This window comes from Mizuhopecten yessoensis, unplaced genomic scaffold (genome assembly GCF_002113885.1).
Source record: "Mizuhopecten yessoensis strain PY_sf001 unplaced genomic scaffold, ASM211388v2 scaffold11167, whole genome shotgun sequence".
Classification (NCBI taxonomy): Eukaryota; Metazoa; Mollusca; class Bivalvia; order Pectinida; family Pectinidae; genus Mizuhopecten; species Mizuhopecten yessoensis.
Window position 1 is genome coordinate 986505 of NW_018408913.1, and position 14285 is coordinate 1000789.

Below are 14285 nucleotides of genomic sequence, written 5' to 3' on the forward strand. Positions count from 1 at the left end.
TTCCCATCCCTGTCCTGTCTGAGTTGTGATAAAGTTCCTATGCCAGTCCTGTATGAGGTAAAAACAGAATTCCCATCCCTGTCCTGTCTGAGTTGTGATAAAGTTCCTATGCCAGTCCTGTATGAGGTAAAAACAGAGTTCCCATCCCTGTCCAGTACCAGCTACAGACAGAAACCCCATACCACTGTTAAAAACTGCTAGATATATAGGATCCTTGTTCATTCCAGAATTACTATTCCATCCCAGGTGTATATATACCTGCTGAAAACAGTTACATTTTGGGATTGGAGATAAATTGTTTAAAATGCATGTACTGATAAAAAACTGAGTGATTGTTTTCTGGTGAATGTAAGGTTATTATGACATGAGTCTGTTTTTTGGTGGGTTTTTTTCAAGTTCACATAATACATGTAAAGTAAGGACAAGTTCTATATGCATGGGAACATTTATTACTTCTACCATGCTATAGGTTGTGGCTTCATATGATATGTGTCACAATGCCTTACAAGGCTATTTACTTTTATGTTACCCTTTTACAGTATGAACCTAACCATTCCAATGCAATTATAAAAGTTAGATAATATTTTATATTGGTTATCTATATAACATGATAATTGTGACGGTTAAGATTTTTTTAAACTGCCTATTATTGTGAAAGTGTGGTGTTGGTGCTGGATGTTGCTTAATTTTGTTCTTTTCATTAATACTTGGTCAGACAACTACAAAATTATATACCTACCTGTGTGTAAAACAACTAGGAAAAACACTTCTCCTTCATTAAAACATTACGTGTTTAGCTTGTCATACAGAGCATATTTTTATAGACTTGTGTATACTGTGTGATCAATGGCCTGCTTCGTTTATTAGTTTTCATCTCTTGAATTCAGATGCAGGAATTCATTGCAACATCTCTAATACATATGACATGCCTACACTGAGCATTATGGCAAAGTTGGGAAGCTAGCTAAAACACACAAAAACAAAATTGATGCCTATATCACATAATCTCAGCTAGAATTATTCATTACAAGAAAATCAAGCATAAATGTAAAAAGTACTTCTGGATTTTGAGCTCACATGATTGCTCATGCGAGGTTTTGCCACCTGTCTTTATTTATCATAATGTCTTGTGCACTGTGCATCATCGTCATGCTTAACAATTTACATTTTTCACTTCTTCCGACCAAGTGTTCCGGTTTTTCATGTGGATCAAAAATCCAAGATGGCCACCATGGATTTTAGCTGAGAAATTGTCTAATTCTTTTCAAGAATGGCTGAAGTGATTGACTTCAAACTTGCTACAAATGTTTCTTATCAGTCCTTTACAAGTGCTCTTCTGAAAATCAAAGATTGCCACCTTAGAGTAAGATTGGCCGAGACACTTTTGACTTCTTTTGAAGATTGGCTGTACCAACTGACTCCAAATTTAGTTCAAATGTTTTTTATGAGGTCCTCAACAAGGGGTCTTACTTTTAGTGCCAATCCAAAAAGTTCAAGATGTCTGCCATGGTCTCTGATTTGCTGGGACAAATTTCGAATTCTTCTCAACAAGGGCTGCATTGATTGGCTCCAACTTTGGTACAAAATTCTTTAAGAGATCTCAGACAAGTGTTGTTACTTTCCCTGCCGATCAGAAAATCCAAGATGGCCACTGTGGCCTCTGTTTGCTGAAACATTTCAGATTTGAACTCATGTGAGCGTTCAGGCCGTTCGGGCCACTTGTTTTTTGTTATTTAGTGTAGCGAGAATCCTTATCAGAAACCATTGTTATTGATTTATTTATTCATGATATTTGTCATTTTCTGTCATAGAAAACAAGCTGTTCTATGATGTTCAAGGTATTATTGTGTGTCATATAGTTCTATGAATAGAAAAAATTGTGCCATATTTTAATCGATTATTTTCTAGTACTGAGGTGACAACTTTAAGTTTTTTCTTCAGTTTTGTTACAGTGATTGATTTTTCGCAATCTTAAAGTAATGGGGAAATTCTGGCACCTGTATATTACCTTATCCCTCATTCTGGGCAGAGAAGAAGGTTTGACATAATGTTCAGTAAAAGACGGCGACAAACAATATAGCACTGTCCTCAATTTATTTATATACATCCATCTTATACATTGATCACTTGTCAATTGATTGAGATAGCCTACATACATGCTTGCTAATGACCATACCAGTATAGATTTATGTTACAAGTTTTATGTATATGTGTCATATTATCGCATCAATTTTTTTTTGTATCGTGTACATATCCTGCAAGTTTGCAAGTTTGCAAAAATACATTTTTCTATTTACAGGTAACTGCAAATGATAACTAACAATTAGCTGTGTGCTATATTTAGCACACAAAAAAATCATGAAATGCAATCTAGGTTAAAAAACTTATTGATATAATGTATTAATAAATTGAGTAGATGTTTTGGATTAATTTAAACATCAATTTATCTAGCAATTTTGTTATTTTCTGTTATAAAATGAACTGAACGTAACAAATATTAATGTACAGTTGTAGGCTTATAAATTGAACAGAACATAGCCTACAAATGTATTTGCGAACGTCTTTTTATTTACCAATAAACAAACACTTTATCATTTTACCGGTATACAGTAGAAAAAAAGTCATTTGCTGTTATAAAATAAAATACTGATTTTTCACTTTCTGACAGTGAATTATTGTTTGGGGTTTAATGTTACGTTTGTTAGTGTTGTTTAGAGTAGCCACTCTGAGTTGGATCAGATGTACACTACACGGATGTTATATGTGCCTTCTACACCATTATCAAATTTGCTCAGTTATATTTGAGCTTTTACTCATTTTAAATAAAAGAGTTACATATGTAGTTATGAAAGTCAGAAAATATCTACAGTAAACTGTTCAGAATAAATAAAATCTCAAATATAATTGAGCTTATAAAGCATTTATACTTATTAAGCCAGGGAGATTATTGTACCAAATATTTGAAAATTAACCAGTACCTAACGTTATAGATATTGGTTTTAATTCCATGTGCTATGTCTTGTTACTATTTATATTAAGATCAATGAAAAATTTATAAATTAATAATTAGATAAATTTGTCATAGATTTATTGATACATGTATAACTATATTAATTGCAGAATGAGTGATCATTTTCTTGTGGTATATTAAGACTTTATTTTATTGTAATACACAATATGAGCTGTAATTTGTATTCCTGTGCTTTAAATATAGTTATTTATAATATTTTCTTGATTTAACAATCATCATGAATGTGTATGAAACAGAATTGTTATATTTGTACAGACATGTCTATCCTTCTGCCATCTTTTTAGACTGATAATGTTTGGTTACTAGTACAGCACAAATTGTATCCTGAAGTACATGTACGGTTCTAAATGTAGGGTTTCTCCTTAAAGCCCTTTAGTTACAGACTTGTCCCTAAAAGCCCTTTAGTTACAGACTTGGCCCTTAAAGCATCTTAGTTACAGACCTGGCCCTTAAAGCCCCTTATTTACAGACTTGGCCCTAAAAGCCCTTTAGTTACAGACTTGGCCCTTAAAGCATCTTAGTTACAGACTTGGCCCTAAAAGCCCTTTGGTTACAGACTTTGCCCTTAAAGCATCTTAGTTACAGACTTGGTCCTAAAAGCCAAGAGTCTTATATCAACACAATTTACTGCTGATTGTTCTTTAAGGTTTTCTTGTTATCATTTAACTTCTTGTTTATCCAACTAAGTCTGTATAAAAAATTGATGACACAATTATATACAACCATATCATTTGATACACTTACTATCTTACAAGTATTACCAGAGTTAAATGCAATTTTCCATATATAAATATATCTTGTTAAGTATATTTTTGAAGAGACCATATGCCTGTTGAGATTGCTGTTGAGATTGCTGTTGTTACATATGCTTTTCTGCCAGGGTGTACTTCTGTAAGCATGTTGTTTGGTTGTCTATATTCGTGAGTACTCCTAGTATCACTGGAGATGAATCTGTACGGTAAATAAAGTATATGTGATGACAAGGTGTTGCATTGTATAAGAAGTTACTATTACTACCACGCTAACAATTATCCATAAGATATATATTTAAACGATGTTTGGTTAAAAAGAAACTGAGACACATTTGAGTCAAATCTCTTGCAAATAATTTAGAATAAAACATCATTATTGTTTTGTAAACATCCATTCGTTCTAACTACAATATATTCTGCTGGTGGTTTTAATCAACCCTAATAATATTATAAGTAATATTAATTAACACTTGCTCATGAGTTAATATACACAAGCTATTTTCAATCCTCTGATATTCCATTTTTAAAAATGTGATAAAAAGAAATGATTTATTTATCCATTTGCAAAAATTATATACAGCCAAATCATCAACACGCTTAGAGTTTATATAAATCATGTTGACACCTAGCCAAGGGCTGTCCACTTTGTGACCTTAAACCTTGCCTGGATATAGTTTGAGTATTACGGCAACCAAAAACTGTATTTCTACATGTATTTCACAGTACATTATCTGTCATATCGCACAATATTTTATGTTTACTTGTACAACAGCCATATTTAAGTTATTTCATGTTTTCATTCTTTGATTGTGTTTATATATTGGAATATTATGTAATTGAGGCAATGTTAATACATTGTCATACTATTTAATTGAGGCAATGTTAATACATTGTCATACTACGTAGTTGAAGCAGTGTTACATACATTGTAATACTATTCAATTGAGGTAGTGTCAATACATTGTAATACTATATTGTTGAGGCAGTGTCAATACATTGTAATACTATTTAATTGAGGCAGTGTCAATACATTGACATACTATATAATTGAGGCAGTGTCAATACATTGACATACTATATAATTGAGGCAGTGTCAATACACTGTGATACTATTTAATTGAGGTAGTGTCAATACATTGCCATACTATTTCATTAAGGTAGTGTCAATACATTGTCATACTATTTAATTGAGGCATTGTCAATACATTGTCATACTATATAATTGAGGCAGTGTCAATACACTGTGATACTATTTAATTGAGGTAGTGTCAATACATTGCCATACTATTTAATTGAGGTAGTGTCAATACATTGTCAGACTATTTAATTGAGGCAATGTTAATACATTGTCATATTATTTAATTGAGGCAGTGTCAATACATTGTAATACTATTTAATTGAGGCAGTGTCAATACATTGTTATACTATATAGTCGAGGCAGTGTCAATACATTGTAATACTATATGTGTTTATATATTGGAATATTATGTAATTGAGGCAATGTTAACACATTGTCATACTATTTAATTGAGGCATTGTCAATACATTGTCATACTATATAATTGAGGCAGTGTCAATACACTGTGATACTATTTAATTGAGGTAGTGTCAATACATTGCCATACTATTTCATTAAGGTAGTGTCAATACATTGTCATACTATTCAATTGAGGTAGTGTCAATACATTGTCATACTATTCAATTGAGGTAGTGTCAATACATTGTAATACTATATGTGTTTATATATTGGAATATTATGTAATTGAGGAAATGTTAATACATTGTCATACTATTTAATTGAGGTAGTGTCAATACATTGTCAGACTATTTAATTGAGGCAATGTTAATACATTGTCATACTACGTAGTTGAAGCAGTGTTACATACATTGTAATACTATTCAATTGAGGTAGTGTCAATACATTGTCAGACTATTTAATTGAGGCAATGTTAATACATTGTCATACTATTTAATTGAGGCATTGTCAATACATTGTCATACTATATAATTGAGGCAGTGTCAATACATTGACATACTATATAATTGAGGCAGTGTCAATACATTATAATACTATTTAATTGCGGCAATGTCAATACATTGTCATACTTTATAATTGAGGCAGTGTCAATACATTATAATACTATTTAATTGCGGCAATGTCAATACATTGTCATACTTTATAATTGAGGCAGTGTCAATACATTGTCATATGATATAATTGAGGCAGTGTCAATACATTGTAATACTATATAATTGAGGCAGTGTCAATACATTATAATACTATTTAATTGCGGCAATGTCAATACATTGTCATACTTTATAATTGAGGCAGTGTCAATACATTGTAATACTATATATTTGAGGCAGTGTCAATACATTGTAATACTATATAATTTAGGAAGTGTCAATACATTGTAATATTATATAATTGAGGCAGTGTCAATACAGTGTGATTCTATTTAATTGAGGTAGTGTCAATACATTGTAATACTACATAATTGAGGCAGTGTCTATACATTGTAATGCTATATAATTGAGGCAGTGCCAATACATTGTAATACTATTTGATTGAGGCAGTGTCAATACATTGTAATACTATAAAGTTGATGCAGTGTCAATACATTGTAATACTATATAATTGAGGCAGTGTCAATACACTGTGATACTATTTAATTGAGGTAGTGTCAATACATTGTTATACTATGTCAATACGTTGAACTGTAATACTATTTAATTGAGGCACTGTCAATACATTGTAATACTATATAATTGAGGCAGTGTCAATACATTGTCATATGATATAATTGAGGCAGTGTCAATACATTGTTATACTATATAGTCGAGGCAGTGTCAATACATTGTAATACTATTTAATTGAGGCAGTGTCAATACATTGTTATACTACATAATTGAGGCAGTGTCAATACATTGTTATACTATATAGTCGAGGCAGTGTCAATACATTGTAATACTATGTATTTGAGACAATTCAAATTGTATTAAAACATGTACAGAAGAATTTTCACACACATATACATGTATAATATAAATCATGAAAAAAAAGTTTTAAACAAATTTAGAAAAACATAAACTTGTATTTGTTTCCTGTTAGTATATCATATACGTAAGCAAAAATATATGCTACAAGTACCTGCACATTTTTAGACAAAAACATGTGATTTGTATTTATTTGAACCAATTCATAAATCATGTTGTAGATGTTATATTCATACCTAATCATGTAAAAATACCAGTCACCATCACAATGCTATTATTACCCTTAGTACTGATATACATTTTATGTTGCAATGTAGAATTTACTGTTGAAGCAGAAAGAAAGATTCCATGAGCTCATGAATAAGAGAACATTACAATTATATTTGATAGTACACAGCTTATATCTCCTTGATAAAGTTTACCAAAATAGCTATTACCACTTATACTTTACATCACCATTCTGCTTTCAGTCTCTGGTTTGACAAATATAATGTGCGCAAGCATTATTGTGATATAGATATGGACGATCCGTTTTTTGTTGCGGTATTAATTTTATGTTTGAGGGTTAAATTTGAAGGTTTATGTATCCATGAATTGCTTATCAGTTACATGGTTAAAATATTATTATTTCAAGGAAATAGATTTCTTGATTGTTTACTGAATTTCTTTGTTGTTTTTACGTTACAAATGCTACAATGATCATTTACTCTTCTGTTTTAACTACAATGTATGACATGTTTTTATACTGTTGATACTGTACTTTAGACAACACAGCATCAGACATACAATGTATGACATGTTTTTATACTGTTGATACTGTACTGTAGTTTGGTTTGGTTTTATTTGGTTTAACGTCCTATTAACAGCTAAGGTCATTTAAGGACGGCCTCCCCTGTGTGCAAGATGCATGCATGTAGTGTATGTGTGTGTATTTTGGGAGGCTGCGATATGTTCGTGTTTGTCTCCTTGTGATAGCGCGGAACTGATGCCGACTTTATAGTGCTACCTCACTGAAACATACTGCCGAAGACACCCAGCAGGACGCCCCAAATACAACATAAGACATACAATGTATAAAACAATGGCCAGTTAACACTTATATAAATGTTTCGAAGCAAAGTAATGTCGAAATGAATTCCCTTTTTTTTTTANTTAGACAACACAGCATCAGACATACAATGTATGACATGTTTTTATACTGTTGATACTGTNATTCGCTAAAGTAAAGTTAATTCTTCATTTACTTCATATCTTGTTTGGATGTCCGATGCCAGTTTCCCCGGTGCTGGGAGTCAAATGCGCACTTTCCATCACACCGGGTTTTAAACGCTCCAAACTTCATGTCTGCTTTGCAAATGATACAAAACAAGGGCCTGAAGTGTCTGTTAACAGAAAAACAACAAGAAAATACAGTGACAACAAAACCATATTTCATAAAAAAACTAGGGCAAAATCGAACAAAGGAAATATTTACATGGAGACCATTGAACAAGTACAATAACAATAGCACCAGGTGTTCCGGAAGGGTAAGCGTTTTCTGCTCCCTCGAAGTCCAATCCAAGTAATGTCACGTCCTCGCATGTAGATCTCGGGTAGTGAAAACAAAACCACAACGCACTATACCGAGCACAATCAAAGAAATCATTGACCTACTTATCATATAAGGAATTAGCATATTTCTCTGGCAGATTTACAAATTACTATCAGATCCAACACACATTCATCATCTACCTTATTCAGGTTATGGATGTCAACATACCCTATTTGTCTTCACCCTGCTGTCGAAATACATCCATATAATCGGTTGAGCTACGAACAAAGGAACATCTTTTAAATCTGCAGTAAAATAATAACTGCGCAACATGGTCATTCGCCTATACAGGATTCTTCGGTGATAGTGTAGAAAAATATGTCTGTAAAACGCTTTGATAACGTTAAAATTGTTGGCTTCAACAGATAATTAAGTTCATAAGTAGTATTTCATGTTAACTGTGCTAAGATGAATTACAGTTACAAGACTACGACCAACTTCGATGCAGTGTCGAAAATTGGTGCCGTAAAATAGAATACAAACCATATACGAATCGAGGGAGCACACATTTCAAACTTCAGAAATTCGGTACAGAGTCAATAAAAGTAAACATTACAGAACCATATAGCCATTTTGTCCCTATAGCACTCATCTGTGGTACTAGAGGTTAAAGGAATGAAAATATATGTCGAAGTGTTCCGAAACACATGTAAAAATCAGCAAAACGAAAACTTATTTCATATCGTTACAAATGATCAACTTTGGACTAAAGCAGATAATTAAGCTTTAAACTACAATGTTATGGCTAACGTCTGAGACTCCCACACCTGATACTTGAGGATAAAATAATAAAAATAGTATGTGTGAAGCGTTCCGTAACACATGAAGAGATACAGCAAGAAGGACTATGACTATACAATAACATAGTAAAGATACAACTTTTTGCTACGACAGATTCTTTTTAAACAATTAATTCATGTAAACCATGCAAGAATTTTACCATTTTGTCCACGTCCAATGTAAGATCTCGCTTTCAAAGTCGATGACTTGACGACCTATCGTTATTTTTTTCCTTTTCCTCAGTTGTGACGTTCGAGTTCATCGAGATGACTTGTCTCACATGATTCACTATTCCATACATTTTTACGCGGATAATTTTATCAGTGTCAGTCTTTTTAATTGGTGCATTATGTTGTCCAATAAACTACGTAGCAAAGGTTTTCTACCGACCAGGTTTCAACTTACGTTACAAAACCATCATGATTTGATTTTCAACTATGCAGTTCCCGCGTCTGCCTTGATTAAATGCATGTTTATTGTGTTTTTGGCTGGAGCCGCCGTGACGGTATCACATGTACTTTAGAGAACACGTATCTTTCGTTGCATATATTTCCCATTATGTATACATACTTCTTATTTGAAAGAAGCGAATGGCCACATGGTGCAAATGGTATCATATGTACGATATGACTAAGCTATGATTGATGTGAAATGTGAAAGGAGAAAAAGAAAAATCCATCTTTCAAACGATTAATGGCAAATAAAATGAAAAAATCCTCTGTGGAGCGTAATCTACAATTTGCTGTGTTACGTTTATGTAGACAGAGTTTAAGGACCGATAACAGTTATCTTAGCGATTTAATATAACTTAATCTTTTACTGGAGGGAGGGATTTTGTACAATCCAGTGACATTATCTTATCTGAATGGTTTACAGGTACCAACGATAAGGTAGGAACACCTCATCTGTTATTTCCCATATTTAACCCAAGAAAGGATAACTATTTTTCAAGTTTTCAGCAGAATATATAAATATCTGGTAAAACGACCAGAGGGCCCTGAAGACAGGTAAGACATGCTTTACTTGTTATGAATGATCATAATGTTTTATAATGGTCATGCCACAGCAAAATGATTGATATATTGAAGTTATTACCATTTCTAAAATAGGATATAACGGTAAGGGACGGTCAGTACTTTATTTTCAGCAAGGAATTCTCTAAAGCTATTAATTAAGCATTGAACTGTTTTTAGCGCGCATTATGAATTGTTTGCTTGCAAAGCTGTGTCATTCAAANTATACTATTGATACTGTACTGTAGACAACACAGCATCAGACATACAATGTATCACATGTTTTTATACTGTTGATACTGTACTGTAGACAACACAACATCAGACATACAATGTATCACATGTTTTTATGCTGTTGATACTGTACTGTAGACAACACAACACCAGACATACAATGTATCACATGTTTTTATACTGTTGATACGGTACTGTAGACAACACANTGGCAGATTTACAAATTACTATCAGATCCAACACACATTCATCATCTACCTTATTCAGGTTATGGATGTCAACATACCCTATTTGTCTTCACCCTGCTGTCGAAATACATCCATATAATCGGTTGAGCTACGAACAAAGGAACATCTTTTAAATCTGCAGTAAAATAATAACTGCGCAACATGGTCATTCGCCTATACAGGATTCTTCGGTGATAGTGTAGAAAATATGTCTGTAAAACGCTTTGATAACGTTAAAATTGTTGGCTTCAACAGATAATTAAGTTCATAAGTAGTATTTCATGTTAACTGTGCTAAGATGAATTACAGTTACAAGACTACGACCAACTTCGATGCAGTGTCGAAAATTGGTGCCGTAAAATAGAATACAAACCATATACGAATCGAGGGAGCACACATTTCAAACTTCAGAAATTCGGTACAGAGTCAATAAAAGTAAACATTACAGAACCATATAGCCATTTTGTCCCTATAGCACTCATCTGTGGTACTAGAGGTTAAAGGAATGAAAATATATGTCGAAGTGTTCCGAAACACATGTAAAAATCAGCAAAACGAAAACTTATTTCATATCGTTACAAATGATCAACTTTGGACTAAAGCAGATAATTAAGCTTTAAACTACAATGTTATGGCTAACGTCTGAGACTCCCACACCTGATACTTGAGGATAAAATAATAAAAATAGTATGTGTGAAGCGTTCCGTAACACATGAAGAGATACAGCAAGAAGGACTATGACTATACAATAACATAGTAAAGATACAACTTTTTGCTACGACAGATTCTTTTTAAACAATTAATTCATGTAAACCATGCAAGAATTTTACCATTTTGTCCACGTCCAATGTAAGATCTCGCTTTCAAAGTCGATGACTTGACGACCTATCGTTATTTTTTTCCTTTTCCTCAGTTGTGACGTTCGAGTTCATCGAGATGACTTGTCTCACATGATTCACTATTCCATACATTTTTACGCGGATAATTTTATCAGTGTCAGTCTTTTTAATTGGTGCATTATGTTGTCCAATAAACTACGTAGCAAAGGTTTTCTACCGACCAGGTTTCAACTTACGTTACAAAACCATCATGATTTGATTTTCAACTATGCAGTTCCCGCGTCTGCCTTGATTAAATGCATGTTTATTGTGTTTTTGGCTGGAGCCGCCGTGACGGTATCACATGTACTTTAGAGAACACGTATCTTTCGTTGCATATATTTCCCATTATGTATACATACTTCTTATTTGAAAGAAGCGAATGGCCACATGGTGCAAATGGTATCATATGTACGATATGACTAAGCTATGATTGATGTGAAATGTGAAAGGAGAAAAAGAAAAATCCATCTTTCAAACGATTAATGGCAAATAAAATGAAAAAATCCTCTGTGGAGCGTAATCTACAATTTGCTGTGTTACGTTTATGTAGACAGAGTTTAAGGACCGATAACAGTTATCTTAGCGATTTAATATAACTTAATCTTTTACTGGAGGGAGGGATTTTGTACAATCCAGTGACATTATCTTATCTGAATGGTTTACAGGTACCAACGATAAGGTAGGAACACCTCATCTGTTATTTCCCATATTTAACCCAAGAAAGGATAACTATTTTTCAAGTTTTCAGCAGAATATATAAATATCTGGTAAAACGACCAGAGGGCCCTGAAGACAGGTAAGACATGCTTTACTTGTTATGAATGATCATAATGTTTTATAATGGTCATGCCACAGCAAAATGATTGATATATTGAAGTTATTACCATTTCTAAAATAGGATATAACGGTAAGGGACGGTCAGTACTTTATTTTCAGCAAGGAATTCTCTAAAGCTATTAATTAAGCATTGAACTGTTTTTAGCGCGCATTATGAATTGTTTGCTTGCAAAGCTGTGTCATTCAAACAGATCATAAATACCATACAAAAACAGTTAGATACTTATATTTACGTTTTCTCTGCCTCTTATGTTCTTTTTTAACTTATAATTTATATTTAAAATTACAAATGCCCGCCTTATCGACAGTTTACACAATTTCGTTCAATAGTTTGAACAGCGTATTGTCGCGTGCTGATTGGCAAACAAAGTAGTACTTTGAAATTTTAACAAACACTTCAATTTTATTTCACAATTCAGTGAACACCGTAAATCCGACCTTGCCCTCCACGAGGGAGTTATTTTTTGAAGTTTATTCGAACTTTTCTCTTTGCTTATTTTGTGAAGAATCCAGGCGTGAATTTATTTGTTGATTGACAACAGTCGGTAGATTCTATAACAGCCTCGTTATTTGACCTGTCGTCAGAATTAAACTGAGGAACCGTAGATGCGAGACGCGTGAAACTGATAGCGTTTGAAGTGAGTGATCTTGCGATGGAGCACAGGTTCGTTACAAATGTCTGAAATGTTTATGTGTGTTGTGACTCATATCAGTTGGTCTGTAACATATGTGTCAGTAGGTCTATAGAATATGTATATTTCAGACATTTGTAACGAACCCCTGTTGACCAGTGCAGTGTAACAGACGATATTTCTGATAAATTGCATGAGCGTTAAAATTGGTTCCATTGCCGGCATTGGTGATTTCAACCGATGTGCATTTTGTACGATATTGCAGACCTTGGTCTTGTTTTCGTTGTAATAAAAGTGTTTTTTTATTTTATTTTTTATTTTGCACATAAATTTACAATGACATTGTCAAATCTCACAATGTCCAGCGATATTTCAGCAGCCGTCATGTTTATTTATATTGGATATTGTAGTTCCGGTCAGTGTTGTATTAATACGCTAAGAATTGTGTCTTGTGATGCATGGTAATTAAAGTCCCATCAACGACACAGCTTTCAAAGAGGCTATATAGTGACAATGCCATGTAAATGTAAATATTTATATATATTTGACCAAAGCTGAAAAGTATAAAGAAGGAGATCGAAGTTATCATTTTCAAAATAAGCTCTTTGGGAGTAAAACAATAACAGTATTCGTACACTAATTGCATGTTTTACATTCAAAACAGATTATTTTTCCAAAGGATTACAGTTGACAAGGGAAAAATAATGTACGAACAAATATGCTACTGGGGCACATTATTTTGTGTGTGGGTTTTTTTTCCGACCAAGAGGTCTTTTGAGGGAACTTTAGTAAGAATAACAAATGGATTGTTTATCTAGGATCTCGGTACATCACTCTTCCCCCGGAATAACTTCCTTTTTAATAATGTATTTTTGCTGTATGTAGTTTTATCTACCAAGGCAGATTATACAGAAGGATGTCGGGACACTGGACACACCACTACATAGCAGGGGGAGTGGGAGGTAAGGTCGGTACAATTACATAAATATTTTTACATAGTTATTATTTTAATTTCTCTTTCTGTGGTATGTTATTGTTAACGATAATAAAGAAAAAAATATGAATATTATTATTCAATATCCTGTTGGTGGTCTATTAAAGAAATAAAATCATGATATCATCCCGTGAGAAAGGGAATCAGTATAGATATACCAAGAGATATTACCTCTTAACCTGTCTGTTTATATATAATTAGGGGCAGCAGGGCTCCTGGTTGGTCATCCGTTTGATACCGTAAAGGTGAGTAAAACAATGGTGGTAGATTGTTGACCTCTTTACTTTCGGTCAACGACTTTTTTCCAGCCCCCCCC

At 33.2% G+C, this 14285-nt stretch overlaps 1 protein-coding gene across 1 annotated transcript in view; it reads left to right on the forward strand.

The window, feature by feature from the left end:
• Positions 1 to 12229: 12229 nt before the first annotated feature.
• The window catches only part of LOC110467252 (solute carrier family 25 member 45-like), a 5677-nt gene continuing 3621 nt past the window's right edge, over positions 12230 to 14285 (forward strand). Inside the window, exons 1-3 of the mRNA XM_021524292.1 lie at positions 12230 to 12302; positions 13861 to 13937; positions 14171 to 14214. Coding sequence (XP_021379967.1) covers positions 13892 to 13937; positions 14171 to 14214 — 90 coding nt within the window. The 5' untranslated portion in view covers positions 12230 to 12302; positions 13861 to 13891. The remainder of the gene's footprint in view (positions 12303 to 13860; positions 13938 to 14170; positions 14215 to 14285) is intronic.